Below are 26,098 nucleotides of genomic sequence, written 5' to 3' on the forward strand. Positions count from 1 at the left end.
ATTTCCTGGGCTGTGAAACCAATGCCCTTCTTTGACGTCAGGCGCGAGACGAGCAGCCGCAACGGATCTAGCGCTGCGCATAGAGCCAAACAGCCCATCAGAGGGAGAAGGGATTCTTGAGCTCTGCGCATTCAGGTAAGATTTTCATTCTATTTGGGCACATACGAAAACGTAGTCTAACCACATTTCAGACATTGCGTTTTTTGTTGTTGTCCTCGTGCAGGCTATAATGTCGCAGTATACTATTCTATAGCCTGTCTATCCAACTGGCGCATGTTCAATTTTGCATAGGCAATGTCTTGTACGTTCTACCGTAGCCTACAATTCATATCCAATGATGCTCTATGACAATAGCCGTTTTTATACACTCGCTGGACTATAGCCTACCCTTGAACGTTCAGAATGTTTATGCACACCCACACACGTTGTATTTTGATTCCAACAATCGCCTATTGATGTGCGCTATACTTGTAGGCTACCTGTGTTGGACAGATTAGTCTATATGATAATAGATTACATTTTTTGGCGGCTTTGATTCATAATCTCAATGGTCAACCCCTCTGCCATTGTAGGCCTACGGTTGTCATTGATAGACTAATCGTGCCTATGAAAACCTGCCAGTTTCTCACACAATTGACAATGAAGTAAGTATTTAGGCTGCGTTTACACAGGCAGACCAATTACATTTACATTTTAGTCATTTAGTAGACGCTCTTATCCAGAGCGACTTACAGTTAGTGATTGCATACATTTTTTCATACAATTCTGATCTTTGTTTCACTAACTTATATCAGATATTTTTCAGAGCTTTTTACATTAGATCTTTCCACATCAGATCTTTTTTTTTGAGCTGATCAGATTGTTGAAAAGACCAATTAGTGAAAAAAACGTCAGAATTTGTCTGCCTGTGTAAACGCAGCCCTATTCAATTATTTTCTATATCAGATCAATTTTTTCTTACATTTCAAGTCTTGTCATAGCCTGTTAGAAATTGAATAAAGCTAGAAGAACTGAGGCTATGGAACAAGATATTGCATATTTCCTGTGGATATTCTGCTATAGCCTATTCAGCCTCTGGCTTTCCTTACTACTTGAGAGATGCAATACTAAACTACTATTCATACATAGAGCAATAATGTCCAGGACTGCCACACTTTCCCATGTGACTATGGGTGCACTGCACTGTGCTACACACTAGGACTTTGCCTACAGGGTAATGGTCATCATCAGTTCTTGATAGGTTGGCATAACTTACACTTGTAGAGAGGTTGCAGTTGTACAACAGATGTTAGGGTCCAGAAAAATCTCCCTTTCTCTGTAGCCCTAAACAAGTATGTTTGACTGTTGCCTTATTCAACTTATTTTCACCTCATTACAACCTACAGACAAAGTATGTGAAATTAATAAAAATTGTACTGCTAAATCTCCTAGTAATACACTTCACTAAATGAAACATCCATCCTAATGATGGTGGATGAAACTACTTGAGCCTACTGCCTGAAAACAGTTACATCCATCAGTTTCCAGTGTTGACTCTGTTGAGTGTTGAACAATCTTATCTAAAGATGAGTAAAATCGTTGAAATTGTTGCGTATTATATTTTTGTTCAGTGTATATACAGTGCATTCAGAATGTATCCAGACCCCTTGAATTTTTCCACATATCGTTACGTTAGAGCCCTGTTCTAAAATGGATTAACCTCTACGGGATCGGTGTCCCATATACGGGACGGTTGAGCTAACATGCACTAATGTGATTAGCATGACTGTTGTAAGTAACATAAAACTTTCCAGGACATAGACATGTCTTATATGGGCAGAAAGCTTAAATTCTTGTTAATCTAACTGCCCTGTCCAATTTACAGTAGCTATTACAGTGAAGAAATACCATGCCTTTGTTTAAGGAGAGTGCACAACAACCAAAAACTTATCACGGCAACTGGTTTGATACATTCACCTCTGAAGTTCCAGAGGCCCAGGTCTCAGTTGTAAATGAGAACCTGTTCTCAACTGGCTTACCTGGTTAAATAAAGGTGAAAAAAAAAAAAAAAGGTTAAATAATGTACTTACATTCAGTAATCTTGCTCTGATTTGTCATTCTAAGGGTCCCAGAGATAAAATGTAGCATAGTTTTGTTTGATTAAATACATTTTTATATTCAAATGTAGGAACTGGGTTCTACAGTTTGAACCACTGCTGTCTCTGGCTCCACACCCACCCCGCCCGGCCATCTAGATGTGTGAAAGTTAGTGTATAAGCTAATGATCCATCATGTATGACATTCCTGGGAGTGTGTAAACTTACATTTTGTATTACCATATCATTTTTTTATGTTCTCTATAGTTATGTACTTGAAAATGTATCAATTGACCAATTCGGCACATTTGGGCAGACTTGATACAAAATAGTCCAGTATTGCAATGCTGCACTGGATCGATCTGAAACTTTGCACACACACTGCTGCCATCTAGTGGTCAAGATCTAAATTGCGCCTAAACTGCAATATTATATTGTGGCCTTCCCCCTTTTTTTGTTTGTATCATCTTTTACCAGATCTAATGTGTTATATTCTCCTACATTCATTTCACATTTCCACAAACTTCAAAGTGTTTCCTTTCAAATGGTATCAATAATATGCATATCCTTGCTTCAGGTCCTGAGCTACAGGCAGTTAGATTTGGGTATGTCATTTTAGGCGAAAATTGAAAAAAAGGGTCCGATCCTTAAGAGGTTAAATGTTTTTTTCGTCCTCATCTAGACACAATACCCCATAATGACAAAGAAAAAACTGTTTTTTTTAGATTTTTCAGCAAATTTATTAAAAATTAAAAACGGAAATATATTATTACATTTACATTTTAGTCATTTAGCAGACGCTCTTATCCAGAGCGACTTACAATACAACAGGTGTAGACATTACAGTGAAATGCTTACTTACAAGCCCTTAACCAAGAATGCATTTTTTAAAGAAATGTAAAAAAAAAAGTGTTCAGTAAAGAGCAGCAGTAAAATAAAATAACAGTAGGGAGGCTATATACAGGGGGGTACCGGTGCAGAGTCAATGTGTGGGGGCATGGGCTAGTCGAGGTAATTGAGGTAATATGTACATGTGGGTAGAGTTAAAGTGACTATGCATAAATAATAAACAGAGTAGCAGCAGCGTAAAAAGATGGGGTGGGGGGGCAGTGCAAATAGTCCGGGTAGCCATGATTAGCTGTTCAGGAGTCTTATGGCTTGGGGGTAGAAGCTGTTGAGAAGTATTTTGGACCTTGACTTGGCACTCCGGTACCGCTTGCCGTGCGGTAGCAGAGAGAACAGTCTATGACTAGGGTGGCTGGAGTCTTTGACAATTTTGAGGGCCTTCCTCTGACACCGCCTGGTATAGAGGTCCTGGATGGCTGGAAGCTTGGCCCCAGTGATGTACTGGGCCGTACGCACTACCCTCTGTAGTGCCTTGCGGTTTGAGGCCGAGCAGTTGCCGTAACAGGCGATGATGCAACCAGTCAGGATGCTCTCGATGGTGCAGCTGTAGAACTTTTTGAGGATCTGAGGACCCATGCCAAATCTTTTCTGAGGGGGAATAGGCTTTGTCGTGCCCTCTTCACGACTGTCTTGGTGTGTTTGGACCATGATAGTTCGTTGGCGATGTGGACACCAAGGAACTTGAAGCTCTCAACCTGTTCCACTACAGCCAAGTCGATGAGAATGGGGGTGTGCTCAATGGGGGTGTGCTCAGTCCTCAGTTTTTTCCTGTAGTCCACAATCATCTCCTTTGTCTTGATCACGTTGAGGGAGAGATTGTTATCCTGGCACCACACGGCCAGGTCTCGGACCTCCTCCCTATAGGCTGTCTCATCGTTGTCGGTGATCAGGCCTACCACTGTTGTGTTATATAAATATCATATTTATTTAAGTATTCAGACCCTTTACTCAGTACTTTGTTGAAGCACCTTTGGCAGCGATTACAGCCTCGAGTCTTCTTGGGTATGACGCTACAAGCTTGGCATATCTGTATTTGGGGAGTTTCTCCCATTCTTCTCTGCAGATCCTCTCAAGCTCTGTCAGGTTGGATGGGGAGTGTCGCTGCACAGCTATTTTCAGGTCTCTCCAGAGGTGTTCAATCAGGTTCAAGTCCGGGCTCTGGCTGGGCCACTCAAGGGCATTCAGAGACTTGTCCCGAAGCCACTCCTGCGTTGTTTTGGCTGTGTGCTTAGGGTCGTTGTCCTGTTGGAAGGTGAACCTTCGCCCCAGTCTAAGGTCCTGCGCGCTCTGGAGTAGGTTTTCATCACGGATCTCTCTGTACTTTGCTCTGTTTATCTTTCCCTCTATCCTGACTAGTCTCCCAGTCCCTGCCGCTGAAAAACATCCCCACAGCATGATGCTGCCACCACCATGCTTCACCTTAGAGATGGTGCCAGGTTTCCTCCAGACGTGACGCTTGGCATTCAGGCCAAAGAGTTCAATCTTGGTTTCATCAGACCAGAGAATCTTGTTTCTCATGGTCTTAGTCCTTTAGGTGCCTTTTGGCAAGCTCCAAGTGGGCTGTCATGTGCCTTTTACTGAGGAGTGGCTTCCGTCAGGCCACTCTACCATAAAGGCCTGATTGGTGGAGTACTGCAGAGATGGCTGGGCGGCCAGCTCTAGGAAGAGTCTTGGTGGTTCCAAACTTTTTCCATTTAAGAATGATGGAGGCTGCTGTGTTCTTGGGGACCTTCAATGCTGCAGACATTTTTGGTACCCCTACCCAGATCTGTGCCTCGACACAATCCTGTCCTTCGACCTCATGGCTTGGTTTTTGCTCTGACATGCACTGTGGGACCTTATATAGACAGGTGTGTGCCTTTCCAAATCATTTCCAATCAATTGAATTCACAACAAGTGGACTCCAATCAAGTTGTAGGATAATCAATGGAAACAGGATGCACCTGAGCTCAATTTCGAGTCTCACAGCAAAGGGTCTGAATACTTATGTAAATAAGGTAATTGTTTTTATTTTTAATAAATGTGCTAACATTTCTAAAAACCAGTTTTCACTGTCATTATGGGGTATTGTATGTCCATTTTAGAAGAAGGCAGTAACGTAACAAAATGGGAAAAGGGGTAGGGGTCTGAATATTTTCCGAATGGAGTCATAAGTTTGGACACACCTACTCATTCAAGGGTTTTTCTTTATTTTTACTATTTTCTACATTGTAGAATAATAGTGAAGACATCAAAACTATGAAATAACACATATATAATCATGTAGTAACCAAAAAAGTGTTAAACAAATCAAAATATATTTTATATTTGAGATTCTTCAAATAGCCACCCTTTGCCTTGATGACAGCTTTGCACACTCTTGGCATTCTCTCAACCAGCTTCACCTGGAATGCTTTTCCAACAGTCTTGAAGGAGTTCCCACATATGCTGAGCAATTGTTGGCTTCTTTTCCTTCACTCTGCCGTCCGACTCATCCCAAACTATCTCAATTTGGTTGAGGTCGGGGGATTGTGGAGGCCAGGTCATCTGATGCAGCACTCCATCACTCTCCTTCTTGGTCAAATAGCCCTTACACCGCCTGGAGGTGTATTGGGTCATTGTCTGTGTAAGGGCCATTGTCCTGCTGAAAAACAAATTATAGTCTCACTAAGCCCAAACCAGATGGGATGGCATATCGCTGCAGAATGCTGTGGTAGCCATGCTGGTTAAGTTAAGTGTGCCTTGAATTCTAAATAAATCACAGACAGTGTCACCAGCAAAGCACCCCCACACCATAACACCTCCTCCATGCTTTACGGTGGGAACTACACATGCGGAGATCATCCGTTCACCCACACCGCGTCTCACAAAGCCACGGCGGTTGGAACTAAAAATCTCAAATTTGGACTCCAGACAAAAGGACACATTTCCACCGGTCTATGTCCATTGCCCGTGTTTCTTGGCCCAAGCAGGTCTCTTCTTCTTATTGGTGTCCTTTAGTCGTGGTTTCTTTGCAGCAATTCGACCATGAAGGCCTGATTCACACAGTCCCCTCTGAACAGTTGATGTTGAGATGTGTCTGTGACTTGAACTCTGTGAAGCATTTATTTGGGCTGCAATTTCTGAGGCTGGTAACTCTAATGAACTTATCCCCTGCAGCAGAGGTAACTCTGGGTCTTCCATTCCTGTGGCGGTCCTCATGAGAGCCAGTTTCATCATAGCGCTTGATGGTTTTTGCGACTGCACTTGAAGAAACTTTCAAAGTTCTTGAAATGTTCCGTATTGACTGACCTTCATGTCTTTAAGTAATGATGGACTGTCCCCCCCCCCCCACCTTGTCACAACACAACTGATTGGCTCAAACTCTTTAAGAAGGAAATGAATTCCACAAATTAACTTTTAAGAAGGCACACCTGTTAATTGAAATGCATTCCAGGTGACTACCTCATGAAGCTGGTTGAGAGAATGCTGAGAGTGTGCAAAGCTGTCATCAAGGCAAAGGGTGGCTATTTGAAGAATCTCAATTATAAAATATATTTTGATTTGTTTAACACTTTTTTTGTTTACTACATGATTCCATATGTGTTATTTCATAGTTTTGATGTTTTCACTATTATTCTACAATGTACATTTTTTTTCTCCAAATAAAGAAAAACCGTTGAATGAGTAGTTGTGTCCAAACCTTTGACTGGTAGTGTATGTATATTTATACACACACACACACTACATGAATAAGTATGTGGACACCTGCTCGTCGAACATCTCATTCCAAAATCATGGGCATTAATATGGAGTTGGTCCCCCCTTTGCTGCGATAACAGCCTCCACTCTTCTGGGAAGGCTTTCCACTAGAGGTTGGAATATTGCTGCAGGGACTTGCTTCCATTCAGCCACGAGCATTAGTGAGTTCGGGCACTGATGTTGGGTGATTAGGCCTGGCTCTCAGTCAGCATTTCAATTAATCCCAAAGGTGCTCTATGGGTTTGAGGTCAGGGCTCTGTGCAGGCCAGTCAAATTCTTCCACACCTATCTCAACAAACCATTTCTGTATGGACCTTGCTTTGTGCCCAGGGGCATTGTCATGCTGAAACAGGAAAGGGCCTTCCCCAAACTGTTGCCACAAAGTTGGAAGCACAGAATTTACAACACTCCAGCCGACGCTTGGCAATGTGCATGGTGATCTTAAGCTTGTATGTGGCTGCTCGCCCATGGATACCCATTTCATGTATCTCCTGACAAACAGTTATTGTGCAGACGTTGCTTCCAGAGGCAGTTTGGAACTTGGTAGTGAGTGTTGCAACCTAGGACAGACAATTTTGACTATCTTTTTATTTATCTATGAAATTTGTCCGCGGGCCCATCCCTGATATATATACTGAACAAAAATATAAACGCAACATTTAAAGTGTTAGTCCCATGTTTCATGAGATAAAATAAGAGATCCCAGAAATGTTCCATACGCACAAAAAGTGTATTTCTCTAAAATGTTGTTTACAAATCTGTTTACATCCCAGTTAGTGAGCATTTCTCCTTTGCCAAGATAATCCATCCACCTGGCAGGTGTGGCATATCAAGAAGCTGATTAAACAGCATGATCGTTACACAGGTGCACCTTGTGCTGGGGACAATAAAAGGCCACTAAAATGTGCTGTTTTGTCACACAACACAATGCCACAGTCTCAAGTTTTGAGGGAGCGTGCATTTGGCATGCAGACTGCAGGAATGTCCACCAGAGCTGTTGCCAGAGAATTTAATGTTCATTTCTCTACCATAAGCTGCCTCAAACGTCGTTTTAGAGAATTTGGCAGTACGACCAACCGGCCTCACAACCCGTGTAACCACGCCAGCCCAGGACCTCCATATCCGGCTTCTTCACCTGCGGGATTGTCTGAGACCAGTCACCCGGACAGCTGATGAAACTGAGGAGTATTTCTGTCTGTAATAAAGCCCTTTTGTGGGGAAAAACAAATTCTGATTTGCTGGGCCTGGCTCCCAAGTGGGTGGGCCTATGCCCTCCCAGGCCCACCCATGGCTGCGCCCCTGCCAAGTCATGTGAAATCCATAGATTAGGGTCTAATTAATTAATTAAAATTGATTTATTTTCCTTATATGAACTGTAACTCAGTTGAAATTGTTGCTTGTTGCATTTATATTTTTGTTCAGTATAATATACTGTATATAGAATCTAGAACCACCTTTCTCTCTCTCTCTCTCTCTCTCTCTCTCTCTCTCTCTCTCTCTCTCTCTCTCTCTCTCTCTCTCTCCTCTCCCTTCCTCCCTTCTTCCTCCCTTCTTCTCTTAGCCTTGTGGGAAATACACAACATCGAGTGGTGATCACTCTTTCCTCTGGTAATTTATCGACTGAAATGTCCTCTGTGAGTTGGAATGAATAACATACTAAAGGAGACGGCATTGGAAAGTGCTTTAAATCTCCCATATTGATCAATACATCTGGTTTAGCACCATGTCTGTGTCCCGATTGGCACCCTATTCCTTATTTGTGTGTGTGTCTTTGTCTTTTCCAGTGAGCAGGTTTTGCTGGTTAATTTTGAATTCGAATTTTGAATTTGATTAGGATCCCCATTAGCTGACGCCATAACGTCGGCTAATCTTCCTGGGGTCCAACACAGAACTAAAAAGACATTACAAACAATTTACATTAAGACATTAACAAGTATACATTGCAGACAATTAAAATACCCGACATGTGATACGTTTAACATTCAGTAAATGCTCTCTGGGATTAGTATCTGCCCAGTCATATGGTTGATCGCATTAGATATTATTTACTTTTTTTTCCTTTAAGGTGGATTTACTAAATGGTGATGCAAAGCTTTCTGCCTGACTGTCCACCACTTTACCCCTCCACAGTTCTCCCGTGGCCGATCGGATTGACAGTTTAGGATAGGATGCCCCTTGGAGATCTAGAGGACGGGAATGGATGGAAAAAGAAGACGTCAGACATCAAAGAAAACTATGACTTCAAAGAAATTCTGGGAACGTAAGTGTTCTGACACCACTGTTACAGTAATAGCTACAGTGGGGTCCGGAATGATTGGATCCCTTGATAAAGATGAGCAAAAAAGAATGTGTATAAAATAAATGATACAAATACTGAGCTATATTGTATGCTAAAAAAAATGGAAAAATATATACTAATATAAGTGCTCAGAGAAATAGATTTTGTTTAACAAGTAATACAAAAAATACCCCCAAAATAGTGGTCAAAATTATTGGAGAATGACCCTGAGCATTTTTCTAAAATGTTTCATGAGATTGGAGAACACATTGGGAGGGATCTTAGACCATTCCTCCATACAGAATCTTTCCAGATCCTTGATACCCTTCGTCTGCGCTTATGGACTGCCCTCTTCAATTCAAACCACTGGTTTTCAATTGGGTTCATGTCCAGAGACTGAGATGGCCATTGCAAAATGTTGATTTTGTGGTCAATTAACACATTTCTTTGTGGATGTGTGTTTGGGATATTGTCTTGCTGGAAGTTTCAGCCTCCCAGCTGAGGCAACCAGTTTTTTGGCTAAAACATCCTGGTACTTGGTGAAGTTCATGATGCCGTTGGGCCCCAGGACCAGTGGAAGCAAAATAGCCCAATAACATCAAAGATCCACCACCATATTTTACAGTAGGGGTGAGGTATTTTCTGCATATGCATATGCATATGGTCATATGACATGAAAATAGAGGTCTTTGGCCACGCACACCAGCGGTGCAGAGAATACCTCATCCCTACTGTAAAATATGGTGGTGGATCTTTGATGTTGTGGGGCAATTTTGCTTCCGCTGGTCCTGGGGCCCTTGTTAAGGTCAACTGCATAATTTTTGCCAAAAAACCTGGTTGCCTCTGCCAGGAGGCTGAAACTTGAACGCAAGTGAATCTTCCTGCAAGAAAATAACCCCAAGCACACATCAAGTCTATAAGCGCAGACTAAGGATATCAGTAGGGCCCTCTAAAATCAGTTAAATTATTTGCATGATTCCGTTGTCTCCGTTTTTGTTTTTCCAGGTTTCTGTTTTTCAATCTCAAAATCATACTTATTTTAATAGGAAAAACAACCAAATTGGATGTTATAAGTCCACAACAATGCTTAAACCACACCAGAAGACCACTTTTGAGGTTTGGGAAAAATCTGACATTTTGAATTTTGGGTGTATTTACCCTAGTTCAACTGCGCACTAGCAAGAGACCGTTATTTGGTTAGCAATGTTTCTGTAGCACTCATGTGATTGCAGAGTTGCAAAACAAATAGCCACTGGATTGATGCAAATAATCATTAGATCATTCTGCCAGTTAGGCATAGGCTACTTTGTAGTTAACATTTAATTGAGGTTTTTGGGAAAGCCTTTCCATCTACCAGAAGAAGGTTGTCATTACATTAGCATCATCGATAACGGCTACACAAAGTGGTAGACAAATGCGCGCACACACAGAGTGTCAGAGGAAGGCCCAAAAAATTATTAAAGACTCCAGTCTCTCTGCTACTGCACACCAAGCGGTGCCGGAGCACCGTGTCTAGGTCCAAAAGGCTCCTTAACAGCTTGTACCCCTAAGCCATAAGACTGCTGAACAATTAATCAATTGGCCACCCTCGACTAACCTGTACTCCCACACATTGACTCGGTACCGGTACCCCCTGTATATAGCCTCATTATTGTTATTTTATTGTGTTACTTTTTTTTAAATTTTAGTTTATTAAGTAAATATTTTCTTAACTCTAACAACTGTAGCTCAGTTGGTAGAGCAACGCGCTTGCAACGCCAGGGTTGTGGGTTCGATTCCCACGGGGGGCCAATATGAAAAATGTATGCACTCACTAAAACTGTAAGTCGCTCTGGATAAGAGCATCTGCTAAATGACTAAAATGTAAAAAAATGTAAACTTAACAGCATTGTTAGTTAAGGGCTTGTAAGTAAGAATTTCACGGTAAGGTCTACTTACACCTGTTGTTTTCGGCGCATGTGACAAATAAAATTAGATTTGATTCCTGTGATGTTGCCTCTTCAGAAAGTGTAAGGAAAATATGAATCACTGAAGCTTTTTGTGCATGTTTTATGATAATCTTGGGCAGATTAATGCATTTTCTAATCAATTCAATACATTAAGTTGATTTTCCTACTAAATTCATTTTTTTTTTTATATTGTTGAATTCCATTTAATGTCTAGATTCCGGGATTCCGTCCGCATTCTCCGCAACACAGATTTTATAGGGCCCTAATTATCTAGGATCTGGAAAGATTCTCCAATCTCATAAAACATTTTAGAAAACGGCTCATTGTCGTTAATCCTCGCAAGGGGAGGGTGCTGGAGTATTGAAAACAGGGGATCAAATATTCTTACTCCTACCTTTTTTATACATTTTTTTTTGTTAAACAAAATATCTTTCTCTGAGCAATTGTATTAATATAAAATAATATAGTTTAAAAAAAATGTGAAGCATACAATATAGTTTAGTATTTGAATGATTTATTTTATGCAGTTTTTAGCTCATCTTTATAAAGGGGTCCAACAATTCCGGACCCCACTGTATATAAGTCTCAATGCTGGGAGAGAGATGTGCAAGAAGAAGTATATCACGTTTAGCGTTCCAGAGAGATTAGTGTTCTTGGCCATCATTGTATTTATTTATAGTGTCTCAGTGAGAACAGAGCATAGAGCAGCCAGGCCAAATGGCACAGTAACAGTAGCTTGTGAGAGGAGCAAAGAGGGAAAATGAAAGAAGGAGCCAACGAAAAACAGGGTGAGAAGAAGACATTTTATTTAACCTTTATTAAACCAGGAAACATCCTTAAGGTTAGAATCTTCTTTTTACAAGGGTGACGTGAATATCATTGAGGTAATAACACACACTTTGATGTGATCATGGGTCCAACATTTTTCAACATCTTTGGCCTTTTTCTGTTGCACGGCATCAAGCTGCCATGGATCCATTATGCTTTTACTTGGATGTTCTGAGGAGGAGAACCATAGAGATCCTATAATGAAGAAGGAGAACAGTGGCTTTGTCCCAAATGGCCCATAGTTCTGTTCAAAAGTAGTGCATTATATAGGGAATAGGGTGCCATTTGGGACACAACCACTGTTGGATGGATAATGAGGTGGTCCCTTACAGTATATCAGACTGGTGTAGCCAAATGGGGAATGCTAAAGTAAGTAGAGAGACAAGTCAGTCATATACAGTTACAGTATTTCACCATATGTATCCCAATGTTACATCAATGTGAGAGAAGCAGATCACCACACTGCTTCAATGCCAAACAGTGGCAAAATAACAACAATCTTTATCCAAATATTTAAACCTTACAAACTTGTTGATTATCTATTTTTTTCAGTAACATTGGAAAGACAACTCAATACAGTACTGTGGAGTCTGACAGAATATTAAGATATTATAAAAAGTCTTATATAAGCAGGATTTAAAGAGTGAATAACCAGGAGGGTAGCATCGCCTTGTTCCTATAAAAACCTTGTAGCCAATCTTCCCTCCCTGTTGTCAGTGTTTCTAGTGAGACCTGGCAGACAGCAAAATATAATCCCACTGTATGTGTTGACGGAAAGCTCCTTACGCTCCCAGAGAGATTACTGAATTTCAGCTATCCTGGAATTCAGGGTATGGAGTTAATTGATTTATTTGGAAATGTTGTATTCAGGTCTTATGGTTTAATCCTGACATTCCTCATGTGTTAGGACCCGGAGGCGGCTTTAGGACAAACTGTCCGGTCCTGTCCTGTCTTGTCCTGTTCTGTCATTGTGGAAATGTGGGGTTGATGGAACAATGACCTCCAAAGATAATTTATCATTCAGTTTTGTTTTATTTGAAGTTTTTATTTGATTATAGAAATACAGTATGTCACTATGTACAGTGCTTTCGGAAAGTATTCAGACCCCTTGATTTTTCCCCACATTTTGTTACGTTACAGCCTTATTTTAAAATTGATTGAATATGATTTTTTTCTCAGCAATCTACACACAATACCCCATAATGACAAAGCGAAAACAGGTTTTTAGACATTTTTGCAAATGTATAAACAAACAAAAACTGAAATACCTTATTTACATAAGTATTCAGACCCTTTGCTATGAGACTTGAAATTGAGCTCAGCTGCATCCTGTTTCCATTGATCATCCTTGAGATGTTTCTACAATTTTACTGGAGTCCACCTGTAGTAAATACAACTAATTGAACATGATTTGGAAAGAAACACACCTGTCTATATAAGGTCCAACAGTTGACAGTGCATGTCAGAGCAAAAACCAAGCCACGAGGTCGAAGGAATTGTCCGTAATGCTCCGAGACAGGATCGTGTCGAGGCACAGATCTGGGGAAGGGTACCAAAAAATGTCTACAGCATTGAATGACCCCAAGAACACAGTGGCCTCCATCATTCTTAAATGGAAGAAGTTTGGAACCACCAAGACTCTTCCTAGAGCTGGCCGCCCGGCCAAACTGAGCAATCGGGGAGATAGGCCTTGGTCAGGGAGGTGACCAAGAACCCGATGGTCACTGACCAAGCTCTAGAGTTCCCCTGTGGAGATGGGAGAACCTTACAGAAGGACAACAATCTCTGCAGCACACCACCAATCAGGACTTTATGGTAGAGTGGCCAGACGGAAGCCACTCCTCAGTAAAAGGCACGACAGCCCTCTTGGAGTTTGCCAAAAGGCACCTAAAGACTCTCAGACCATGAGAAACAAGATTCTCTGGTCTGATGAAACCAAGATTGAACTCTGGCCTGAATGCCAAGCGTCACGTCTGGAGGATACCTGGCACCATCCCTACGGTGAAGCATGGTTGTGGCAGCATCATGCTGTGGGGATGTTTTTCAGCAGCAGGGACTGGGGGAATAGTCAGGATCGAGGCAAAGATGAACGGAGCAAAGTACAGAGAGATCTTTGATGAAAACCTGCTCCAGAGCATTCAGGACCTCAGACTGTGGCGACGGTTCACCTTCCAACAGGACAACGACCCTAAGCACACAGCCAAGACAACGTAAGAGTGGCTTTGGGACAGGTCTCTGAATGTCCTTCAGTGGCCCAGCCAAAGCCCGGACATGAACCCGATCGAACATATCTGGAGAGACCTGAATATAGCTGTGCAGCAACGCTCCCCATCCAACCTGACAGAGCTTGAGAGGATCTGCAGAGAAGAATGGGAGAAACTCCCCAAATACAAGTGTGTCAAGCTTGTAGCGTCATACCCAAGAAGACTCGAGGCTGTAATCGCTGCCAAAGGTGTTTCAACAAAGTACTGAGTAAAGGGTCTGAATACTTATGTAAATGTCATATTTCAGGTGTTTATTTTTAATAAATTAGCAAACATTTCTAAAAACCAGTTTTTGCTGTGTCATTATGTTGTGTGAGGAAAAAAAACAAATTTACTCAATTTTAGAATAAGGCTGTAACGTAACAAAATGTGGAAAAAGTCAAGGGGTCTGAATACTTTCCGAATGCACTGTAAATGGCATGGAATTATGCCTGATCATATCTGATGATGACTGATCATCTAAGTTCCTTTGTTGAACATTGTGAAAAAATTTATTCTATCTATGTATTGAACTGGTCTTGAGGGGGACACAAATATGCACACAAATGTGACAAAACAAGTTTCTATGGAATGGATGGTAAGTTTAATATAATTAATTGCTCTTTGTTTGAAACACACACTCAGCAGACTGTGGGAAGATGTGGTAGTGTTGTTATGTCACTAGGACAAGACCAGAGCACCTTACTGAATCATAGTGTGTTTATAGGCAGGTCTAGTACTAAGCATTGGGAAGAATAGTATGTTACATTGTAAACTACTGTTTCTCTTAAAACCAAACTCTGCCCACTGGGCACATCACGTCATTTCAACGTGGAAATGTGGGTCATATTTGGTTGAGACGTTGTTCAATGCGATTTCCCCTGTAGTCCCCTGTAGCTCAGTTGGTTGAGCATGGCACTTGCAACGCCAGGGTTGTGGGTTCGTTTCCCACGGGGGGCCAGTATGAAAAATGTATGCACTCACTAACTGTAAGTCGCTCTGGATAAGAGCATCTGCTAAATGACTAAAACATTTATTCACCCACTCAAAAAGACAGCCAGAAGTTTGTTGAATTCCCGATGTGTTATCACTGCTTTCAAGCATCTAAAAGCACAACCAAATTCCAATGAAAAAACGATGTCTGATTTTTGGTTTAGTTGTCATCTAAATGTGTTATCACTGCGCTTTCAACCATTTAAAAAAAAACATAAAAGTTAAAATGGGAATACAATGTCAGATATTTTGTATTTATACAACAACTTAAAAGTGTAATCACTGCTTCATCTAACAGCACATCCAAAATATTCTGCACAGATTATTATAGCAATTGTGAAGATCTCCACAGACCTGCAGCCTTTGCATGCTATCTTGAACATGCACATTTTCTATGATTACATAAGAAGACATTTATAGTTACTGTAGGCTAACCTCAAAATGTGGCCATGATGTACTACTCATTTTACGGTTGAATAAATACTGTTACAATGTAGTCTATTTACTATATTACAAAAGTTATATTGTGTTTGGTTGTCAATGCAATCATAAATCAAATTTTGAAGGAGATGTATATTTTGTGCCACTGACTTAGTCTGGCTTTAATTCCAGTTTGTCTACACATTAATAATTTTTATGTTGGATTCACGTCTCTAGCTCAACCAAAAATCTAAGTTAAAGAATACGACTAAATCTAATCTAATCAAACTTTAAATGAACTTTAAATAATGTTTGATTTGATGTATTCCTATTCTTTACCTTAGATCTTTGGTTGAGATGGAGATGTGAATCCAACATATCAATTGTACATTTGTAGACAAACTGGAATTAAAGCCAGACTAAGTCTGTGGCACAGATGGAACTATCGAAGCAGAAGATATATCTCCTTCAAGTGTTAATATTTGGTTGCGGTGACCAAACACAATTCAATATCCAGTTTGTCTACAAATTTATAATTGATATGTTGGATTCACGTCTCCATCTCAACCAAAAATCAATGTTAAAGAATAAGACAATCTAATCTAATCAAACTTTAAATGTACTTTAAATAACGTTTGATTTTATTTAGACCTATTCTATACCTTTGATTTTTGGTTGAGATGAAGAGTTGAATCCAACATATAAAATTTTGGATTCTGCTAAATGGCATATTATTATTATTATATTAATGATTAACTTAAAGATTCAATTTGAAATCAACCAAAGCTTGAAACCCTAGGCATGTATTGTCTATTTTTAATTGAACCCTGGGTTGAATTGAAACAAAAGCTGTTGATGACTTTGCAAATGCTATATAGGCCTAAATAGTATCCTTGTTGATATATAAGTGATAAAGTATGGTCATATTTAATTTGCTCTGTTAAACTGACCAGTTTGAATGACTTTGATAGCAACAGTGAATATATTTAGTTATTAAGAGATCTCTCAATAATCATTCTCACGATTGCACATTGGTAGTAGTCTGTGAAAAATATTAAAGCTAAGCAGGGCTTGGTTAAAACCCTGGATGGGAGATTTAATCTGCAATTCTTCTTCTGCCATTTATCTTGTTACCAGTAATTATTACATGTAAATATTATATTTTGATTATAATTAGTATGTCTTATTTTGTAACTAAATGCAAACTATTAGCTTCCAGTTCTCTTTGTATTTACACTGCCCTTGCCTTTGAATGAGGACTCTTTTGCCAGTTCACTTCACCTATTTTGTGGTCTGAGTCCTCTATGCATTCACATTGCTATGTTTAGAAAGGAACCAAGATCTTTTTCCAACATTCACTAAATACACTCTGGGTTTTTACGAAGTGCAGGACAAGCCATTCCATCAGATAGTGTTATCGGACAGCTAAATATACCTACTTACAGTTCTGAAACTAATAGATTGCGATTACTTAAAAGATGAGACATACCAGTAATAATTATGATCAGAAGATAATATTAACATGTAAACATTATTGGTAAAATTGTACAATGCCCTTTCAAGAGCTACCATTGATTTTGTGATAAGTGCTATCCGGGATCCTTGGGACATCCCTACCCTAAATCCTAACCTTAACCCTTACCATAACCTTAACCCTTACCTAACCTTAGCCATTTTAAATGTCAACTTGAATGGGGTAACGCCAGTTGGGACATGCCAAGGATCCTGGGTAGCAAGGAGTTTGTACCCAATGTTGTGATTCTCACCAAATATGTTGTTTTCTTCTCACTATTTAAACCCCACAATAGCATAAACATCTTATGAAGCTTTCTTAGCCTATAGATCACATATTGCAAACAAATAATCTGAACATTGTGTCAGTACAAAACTCCACAAATATTTTGGAATTCCTGTGCATCCTTGACAATTGCTAATCAATATCCAAAACAGCACATATTTTTTCCACGAACCTGCACATCATCATCTCTCTTTTGTGGTCACCAATGTGAGGGGTTATGGCAGGGGAAATGGTGTTGCAGTAGTCTAGTGTGTGGTGTGGGAATAATGACAAGCGAACCTGGACATCTTTGTTTTCACATTGCCCTAAAAAAGGGAACAGGTCTGCGGAATTCAAGCGAACCGAACACAGACCGTCTTTTGATATGGTCTCAGTTCGGTTCGCTTCGCATGGAAATGTTGCTCAATTGGTATCAAGGGACCTAACGTGTGCTAGGAAAACATTCCCCACACCATTACACCACTGCTACCAGCCTGTACCGTTGACAATGGCAGGATGTGGCCATGCTGCTTACGCCAAATCCTGACTCTGCCATCAGCATGACTCAACAGGAACCGGGATTCATCGGACCAGGCAATATTTTTCCACTTCTCAATTGTCCAGTGTTGGTGATCGCGTGCCTACTGGAGCCGCTTCTTCTTGTTTTTAGCTGATATGAGTCCGGTGTGGACGTCTTCTGCAATAGCCCATCCGTGACAAGGACCAACGACTTGTGTGTTCCGAGATGCCGTTCTGCACACCACTGTTGTACTGCACCGTTATTTGTCTATTTGTGGCCGGCTGTTAGCTTGCACGATTATTGTTAGCTTAAACGATTCTTCTCCTTTGACCTCTCATCAACAAGCTGTTTTCGCCCACAGGACTGTCGCTGACGGGGTGTTTTTTGTTTGTCTTGCCATTCTAGGTAAACCCTAGACACTGTAGTGTGTGAAAAGCCCAGGAGCCTGGCCGTTTCTGAGATAGTGGAACTGGCGCGCCTGGCACCGACGATCAGACCACGCTCAAAGTCGCTTAGGTCACTCGTTTTGCCCATTCTAACGTTCAATCGAACAGTAATTGAATGCCTCGATGCCTGTCTGCCTGCTTTATATAGCAAGCCACGGCCACGTGACTCACTGTCTGTAGGAGCTAACAATTTTCGTGAACCGGGTGGTGTACCTAATAACACCCTAAGCTACATTAGAACACAAGCCAGCTTTTGACGTGTTTTAGACTCATACTTCCCTGTTTGTTTTGTTTTTAGCCAATCAGTAGTCAAGGCCTAATGGAAAGAAAGATCCCTGCATGTCTAACTGTTTTGCACTGCTCTGAGGTCATAGCCATCTGGTAGTCTTGACAACAGCGAGAGACAGTTTTCCTCAGTCAGTCAGTCACTATGGAGACAGAAGTTAATTTTTTTGTTAGGCAGATGAATGTGTTGTAAGGCACAGTGAGATCCCCTCTCCTGTTGACTCAAGCTCTCCTAACTGGGATCATCTGGAGGCTGGGGCTCATAGTCACTTCTTCCTGAAGGCTGTAAAGGAAGGGAGGGGAGGAGGGGAATGAAGGGAGAGAGGAGGGATGGAGGGAGAGAGGAGGGATGGAGGGAAGGACAGGAGGCGAAGGGGGAGGAGAGGAGGGCAGAGGGAGGGAGGGAATGAGAGGGGAGGGTGATGAATGGGATGCTAGCGGTCAGACTACTCCTCTGTTTGGCTTCATCCTCCTGACTCCTGCACTCTACAACACTCCATCGCTTTATTGCTGTTCTTATTTGTAATTTCTACTAATTTGTCTAAAATGAGTCCGTTATGAGATGCTTTTTTCAGAACCATAATAACATTGTGTCCATCATGAAAAGCATTTGTTGCAAAGTAGTCTCGCTTGCTAGATTCATGGTGTCACGATCGTCGTAATGAGTGGACCAAGGCGCAGCGTGAAATGCGTACATCTTTTATTGAGTACTATTAACAATAACAAAACAACAAAACGAAACGTGAAGTCCTCGGTCATAAACACAAACCTACACGGAACAAGATTCCACATAAGACAAGTGCACAACAGGCTGCCTAAGTATGGTTCCCAATCAGAGACAACGAGCCACAGCTGTCTCTAATTGGGAACCACCCCGGCCAACATAGAAACACATAAACTAGAACAAGAACATAGAAAACGAAACATAGAACCTAACACCCAGAAACTAACACATAGAAACTAACACCCTGGCTCAACATATAAAAGTCCCCAGAGCCAGGGCGTGACAGTACCCCCCCCAAAGGCGCGGACTGGGACCGCGCCAACTAAACCCAACAGGGGAGGGGCCGGGTGGGCATTCCGCCTCGGAGGCGGATCCGGCTCCGTGCGTGACCACCACCCTCTAACTAACCCCCCGTAGCGCCCCTGGTCTGGTCTGGCCCCGCTGGCTGGAGCTGGACTGGACATCGGTGGAGCGGATTGCTTAGGCTCCGGTGTGGAGCAGCTGACCGGGCTGGCGACGCGCACCACAGGCTTGGTGCGAGGGACAGGAACAGGCCGGGGCGGGCTGGCGACGCGCACCACAGGCTTGGTGCGAGGGGCAGGAACAGGCCGGGCCGGGCTGGCGACGCGCACCCCAGGCTTGGTGCGAGGGGCAGGAACAGGCCGGGCCGGGCTGGCGACGCGCACCCCAGGCTTGGTGCGAGGGGCAGAAACAGGCCGGGCCGGGCTGGCGACGCGCACCCCAGGCTTGGTGCGAGGGGCAGGAACAGGCCGGGCCGGTGGCGACGCGCACCACAGGCTTGGTGCGAGGGGCAGGAACAGACCGGGCCGGGCTGGCGACGCGCATCACAGGCTTGCTGCGAGGGACAGGAACAGGCCGGACCGTACTGGGAACACACACCACTGTCCTTGTGCAGGGATCAGGAACGGGCCGGACCGGACTGGAAACACACCCCAGTACCTCTCGCCGTGCCTCTACACTCTCCTTCCCTCTAATGACCAATGGCCCCCGTAACCTGGTGGCCTTCTCTCCTAGTCCACAATCTCGCCCTGTAGCTGCCTCCAGCAGCCCCGTCGTCCATGCCGTGTGCCCCCCCCAAAACAATTATTGGAGTTGCCTCTCGCCTGTCCGACGACGGCCCGGTTGGCGCCGCTTCTCCTCTCCTGCCTGGGTCTCCCCCTTCATCGCCCTCCGGTAACGGACGGCCTCCTCCTCCGTTATCCTCCTCCAACCGAGGAGGACATCTACCAACATTACCTCTGGCGTTTGCTCCTGGAAACGCTGCTTGGTCCTGTTTTGGTGGGATCTTCTGTCACGATCGTCGTAATGAGTGGACCAAGGCGCAGCGTAAAATGCGTACATCTTTTATTGAGTACTATTAACAATAACAAAACAACAAAACGAAACGTGAAGTCCTCGGTCATAAACACAAACCTACACGGAACAAGATCCCACAAAAGACAAGTGCACAACAGGCTGCCTAAGTATGGTTCCCAATCAGAGACAACGAGCCACAGCTGTCTCTAATTGGGAACCACCCCGGCCAACATAGAAAAACATAAACTAGAACAAGAACATAGAAAACGAAACATAGAACCTAACACCCAGAAACTAACACATAGAAACTAATACCCTGGCTCAACATATAAAAGTCCCCAGAGCCAGGGCGTGACACATGGTAGCTGTAAGAGACTAGTTGAAAAGCATTGTGGATATCAAATGAAATCATCCCACTTTTGCTAGTCTATCAGTCCGTCTTTTTATAATCTAATGAAGAAATGACAGTAGAAGATTGTCAATTTCACAGCAGCATAGTAAGTCATAGGGGATAATGACGTATGGTTGGGACAATCATTCTCATACGCATGATGAACTAATCATCACTGTTGGAAAACACCCACTGCTAACTGATGAGTTAACATGAGAGGATTCAGGTCCAGAGGAGCAGTGACACAGTATGATTGTTATTGGAACAGTAGCTATAGGAAATACATTAGCATTGTTAGGCGCTGGTCTGGTACTAGTGGGTGGTAAATGTTTGTGTTGTTGCATTATCATGTTCATAACACTCGAGGCGAGAGGAATGGATTTGAGGAGTTCGGTTGAAACTGTTAGGAGAGCAGTGACAATATGCCCACACGTGAACGCTGTTAGGTTCTGAACAAACAGAGTAAAAACTCACAGACGACTAGAAAAAGCTAAAACCAAGTTTATTCACCCCACTGGGTCATACAGCTGCAAATACAACATACAAGCCTCATAAACAAATCTTTATACCTTCCAACTAGGAGGAGTCACCTCCTTGCATGTCTAAGATAACCAATCCTTCTTTGGTGTTCGGGAGAAACACAGTAGGTTTCTCTTACTGGTATTGTCAAATCAAATCAAATTGTAGTGGTCACATACACATATTTAGCAGATGTTATTGTGGGTGTAGCGAAATGCTTGTGTTGAGTATGTATGTGTAAGATGTTCTTCGATGTGGGCCCCTTTGGCCCCCCTTCCAGCAGTATCTTCTCTCTTCAACTGTTGACCTGGTCTCGAGTTGAGTTCCACATCCCCCATGGTCCTGGTTCCGCAGCAACTGGCCTGCCTTATCAAGAACTGAAACTAGAATGTTGCCCTTTGCCTCCCTCCTTAGCAACATTCATATTCAACAATAACATATTTGAAAATAATATGAACTTTCTGTGCTTCCCCTTTTCTCACTCAGTCACTTTCCATCACTCAGTAACTTTCCACACATCAAGTTCCTCTTTACCCTTCCTTGACCCCCAACATATACATTTCTTATACAGTGAGGGAAAAAAGTATTTGATCCCCTGCTGATTTTGTACGTTTGCCCACTGACAAAGACATGATCAGTCTATAATTTTAATGGTAGGTTTATTTGAACAGTGAGAAGCGCATGTCAAAAATGTTATAAATTGATTTACATTTTAATGAGGGAAATAAGTATTTGACCCCTCTGCAAAACATTACTTAGTACTTGGTGGCAAAACCCTTGTTGGCTTTCATAGAGGTCAGACGTTTCTTGTAGTTGGCCACCAGGTTTGCACACATCTCAGGAGGGATTTTGTTCCACTCCTCTTTGCAGATCTTCTCCAAGTCATTAAGGTTTCGAGGCAGACGTTTGGCAACTCGAACCTTCAGCTCCCTCCATAGATTTTCTATGGGATTAAGGTCTGGAGACTGGCTAGGCCACTCCAGGACCTTAATGTGCTTCTTCTTGAGCCACTCCTTTGTTGCCTTGGCCGTGTGTTTTGGGTGATTGTCATGCTGGAATACCCATCCACAACCCATTTTCAATGCCCTGGCTGAGGGAAGGAGGTTCTCACCCAAGATTTGACGGTCCCTTTGATGCGGTGAAGTTGTCCTGTCCCCTTCCAGAAAAACACCCCCAAAGCATAATGTTTCCACCTCCATGTTTGACGGTGGGGATGGTGCTCTTGGGGTCATAGGCAGCATTCCTCCTCCTCCAAACACGGCGAGTTGAGTTGATGCCAAAGAGCTCGATTTTGGTCTCATCTGACCACAACACTTTCACCCAGTTCTCCTCTGAATCATTCAGATGTTCATTGGCAAACTTTAGATGGCCCTGTATATGTGCTTTCTTGAGCAGGGGGACATTGTGGGCACTGCAGGATTTCAGTCCTTCACGGCATAGTGTGTTACCAATTGTTTTCTTGGTGACTATGGTCCCAGCTGCCTTGAGATCATTGACAAGATCCTCCCGTGTAGTTCTGAGCTGATTCCTCACTGTTCTCATGATCATTGCAACTCTACGAGGTGAGATCTTTCATGGAGCCCCAGGCCAAGGGAGATTGACAGTTATTTTGCGAATAATCGCACCAACTGTTGTCACCTTCTCACCAAGCTGCTTGGCGATGGTCTTGTAGCCCATTCCAGCCTTGTGTAGGTCTACAATCTTGTCCCTGACATCCTTGGAGAACTCTTTGGTCTTAGCCATGGTGGAGGGTTTGGAATCTGATTGATTGATTGCTTCTGTGGACAGGTGTCTTTTATACAGGTAACAAGCTGAGATTAGGAGCACTCCCTTTAAGAGTGTGCTCCTAATCTCAGCTCGTTACCTGTATAAAAGACACCTGGGAGCCAGAAATCTTTCTGATTGAGAGGGGGTCAAATACTTATTTCCCTCATTAAAATGCAAATCAATTTATAACATTTTTGACATGTGTTTTTCTGGATTTTTTTGTTGTTATTCTGTCTCTCACTGTTCAAATAAACCTACCATTAAAATTATAGACTGATCATTTCTTTTTCAGTGGGCAAACGTACAAAATCAGCAGGGGATCAAATACTTTTTTCCCTCACTGTACATGTAAAGTAATCACTAAGTTCTGGTATGGTAACATGAATAAGTATATTTCATTTCAACGTTTCCAACAACGTTAATGCACACACATAAACACACACACGAACACGCCAACTAACACACCCACATATAGCCTATACAGAAAGTAAATATTGTTCTGGTGTAGGAAAATATTCTCTATGGACCACATTCAGACTTCTCAGTAGTTGGTATTCAGACTTACCTTATGCAGGTGTGTAATGGAATTTGCAGGTGTGGTTCCCTTTCTCGTGCTGAATAAATTTAATTCAACCTCTCAAAACACTCCTACTTGCAGGCCAACAGATTTTCTTGTGGCATTTTCATTCAATAGAGTTTTCAGTACATTTATCTAAAGCCATCCCTTTAAATTTGGCGTACCTTTGATTAGAATTTTCTCGACAGACTCACAAGAATATATGGAGAGAACGGTTCAGAATATTAGGGATCAATGAAAGATAGCCATGTAAATACATGCTTATTCGTCTCCTTTTCAGCACCAATTGGTAGATTTAAAAATACTCTGTCCTTGTATCTTATTTAGAGTTAGGAAAGTATTTATGAATTATACAAATAAACTGGTTTGGAGAGCCTTTACGCACAAAATACATTAGTGAATCCAAAATACATTGGTTTGATTCATCCTGAAAAGTTGCCATATTCAATTGTTCAATTCATGAAATATTGGAAGGTGAGAAAAGTGTAAAATCTACCATATCAATTCTCACTAATCATGGAACTGTGATGACAACAGTCCAGTTGTCGTGAACCGTGCTCCAGGTTTACACTGCTACTTATGGTCTGCGTTCCATAATGATTCAAATAGGCTACATGTCCCAAATTATTTAACAAATTTAACATATTTAAAAAAAATACTTACTAGGCACCAAAGTTCTGGAGCATGTCTAAGTGTTTTGTTCACAGAATATTAACACATTGTTTTCATCAGAAGAGGAAAGGTGTGCAATTGTGTTCACTGTTTCCGGCAATCAGTAAATACTACTGTACAAAATTCTAAATCACCCCATCAGTGTCATACCATGAACAATAGAGGGAAATATCTAGGCAATGAGGACTGTCTAATTTCTTTTATGATTTTTTTTACAATATTGCAGACATGCAGAGATGCAGAGAATGAAGTTGGGTTGCTTCTAAGTAACTTTTGGTTATTCTATTATACATAGTTGTACTTCCAATTTTGATCATCATTTAGTGACTAAAAATGAAAATCTATTGATCTACTTTTTTATTTTTAAAAGAAAAACTAACTTCATGTTTTGTCTGCTTGGACTCAAGAGAAAAGTATCATTGCGTTAATCTTTTTGCAGGCAGTCATGTTCTTTTGACGAATGTATTTGTTTTGAGAAGGCAGCTACAATTTGAAAACACATGTAGTGTTTTGCAAAAGGCCACAGAGTTTTGTTTTAATTATAATAATGTGCTCTGTTTTAATCATCTACAATATTGTTCTAAAAAATGCTTGTACGTGATTGAGAAAAACTGTAAACGGCTGAGGTAGGGAGGGAGGGACCAAGGGCTGATGTGATGAGTCGCCCAGGGCCCTCCCTTTATCCCTCCCTCTAAACCCTCCCTCTGTCCCTCTCAGGCTGTAGTCCTGATTTATAGCTCAGGCCCTCAGTAGAAAAATTGCCATTATGTGTCATATACACTGAGCGTACAAAACATTACAAACACATTCCTAATATTGAGTTGCACCCGCTTTAGTCCTCAGAACAGCCTCAATTTGTCGGGGCATGGACTCTACAAGCTGTTGAAAGCGTTCCACAGGGATGCTGGCCCATGTTGAATCCAATGCTTACCACAGTCAAGTTGGCTGGATGTCCTTTGGGTGGTGGACCATTCTTGAAATACACGGGAAACTGTTGGGAATCCAGTCTTTTCTCCCTTAAAGGAAAGAATCACCCACTTTCAATGTTATATTGTTTTTGTGCATGTCTGAGCGATGTTCTATCAATTCCCGGGGTAATTTCATGTTTTCAAGTGTATCTGAGCTATTGCCATTCAAGCAGGCAGAAACTCGGCCGGGAATGATGTACCATTGTGATAAAGCCGCGCTCACTTCACTGGAAGTTAATAGGAATACGACTTTTAGATCGCAAAAACATTTATCATACATGGCCGATGTCATAACGCGGGAGGTTGTCTTCTCTCGAATGAGCCATTAATCATATTTTTGGGATATTCCTACCTCGAGAAATTGTTTATTTAACAGAGGCTCCACCACATTTCTCCTATTTGTCTGCCTCTTCAGCCCAGGGTGCATTGCATGGTGCCGTTGCATGGACGTTGCGAATGTCAGACTCTGCGAGGCACATCGATCTGCAGGTTGAAAATGGTGAGATTGTAGACTCCTAAATTGATGGTGCTGTTTGTATAGGCAACTTTACAGCTAACTACATATGTCGGATCTTAATATGACCCATTTCGTCGCAGGAGGAAAATAATCCTGATTTGAATAAATTTTTTAAATATATAATCACCGGTAAGGGGGATCTGGAAGCAGTGTTTGTAGGCTATACAATGCAGTACCGTACCTAGGGGGAAATGGTTTGGGGAAGG

General features: G+C 42.0%; 1 protein-coding gene across 1 annotated transcript in view; it reads left to right on the forward strand.

The window, feature by feature from the left end:
* Nucleotides 1–29: 29 nt before the first annotated feature.
* The window catches only part of camk1a (calcium/calmodulin-dependent protein kinase Ia), a 73,941-nt gene continuing 47,872 nt past the window's right edge, over nucleotides 30–26,098 (forward strand). The window contains exons 1-2 of the mRNA XM_041887849.2: nucleotides 30–135; nucleotides 8,832–8,961. Coding sequence (XP_041743783.1) covers nucleotides 8,870–8,961 — 92 coding nt within the window. The 5' untranslated portion in view covers nucleotides 30–135; nucleotides 8,832–8,869. The remainder of the gene's footprint in view (nucleotides 136–8,831; nucleotides 8,962–26,098) is intronic.

The sequence above is a fragment of the Coregonus clupeaformis genome, chromosome 10, assembly GCF_020615455.1.
Source record: "Coregonus clupeaformis isolate EN_2021a chromosome 10, ASM2061545v1, whole genome shotgun sequence".
NCBI classification, from domain to species: domain Eukaryota; kingdom Metazoa; phylum Chordata; class Actinopteri; order Salmoniformes; family Salmonidae; genus Coregonus; species Coregonus clupeaformis.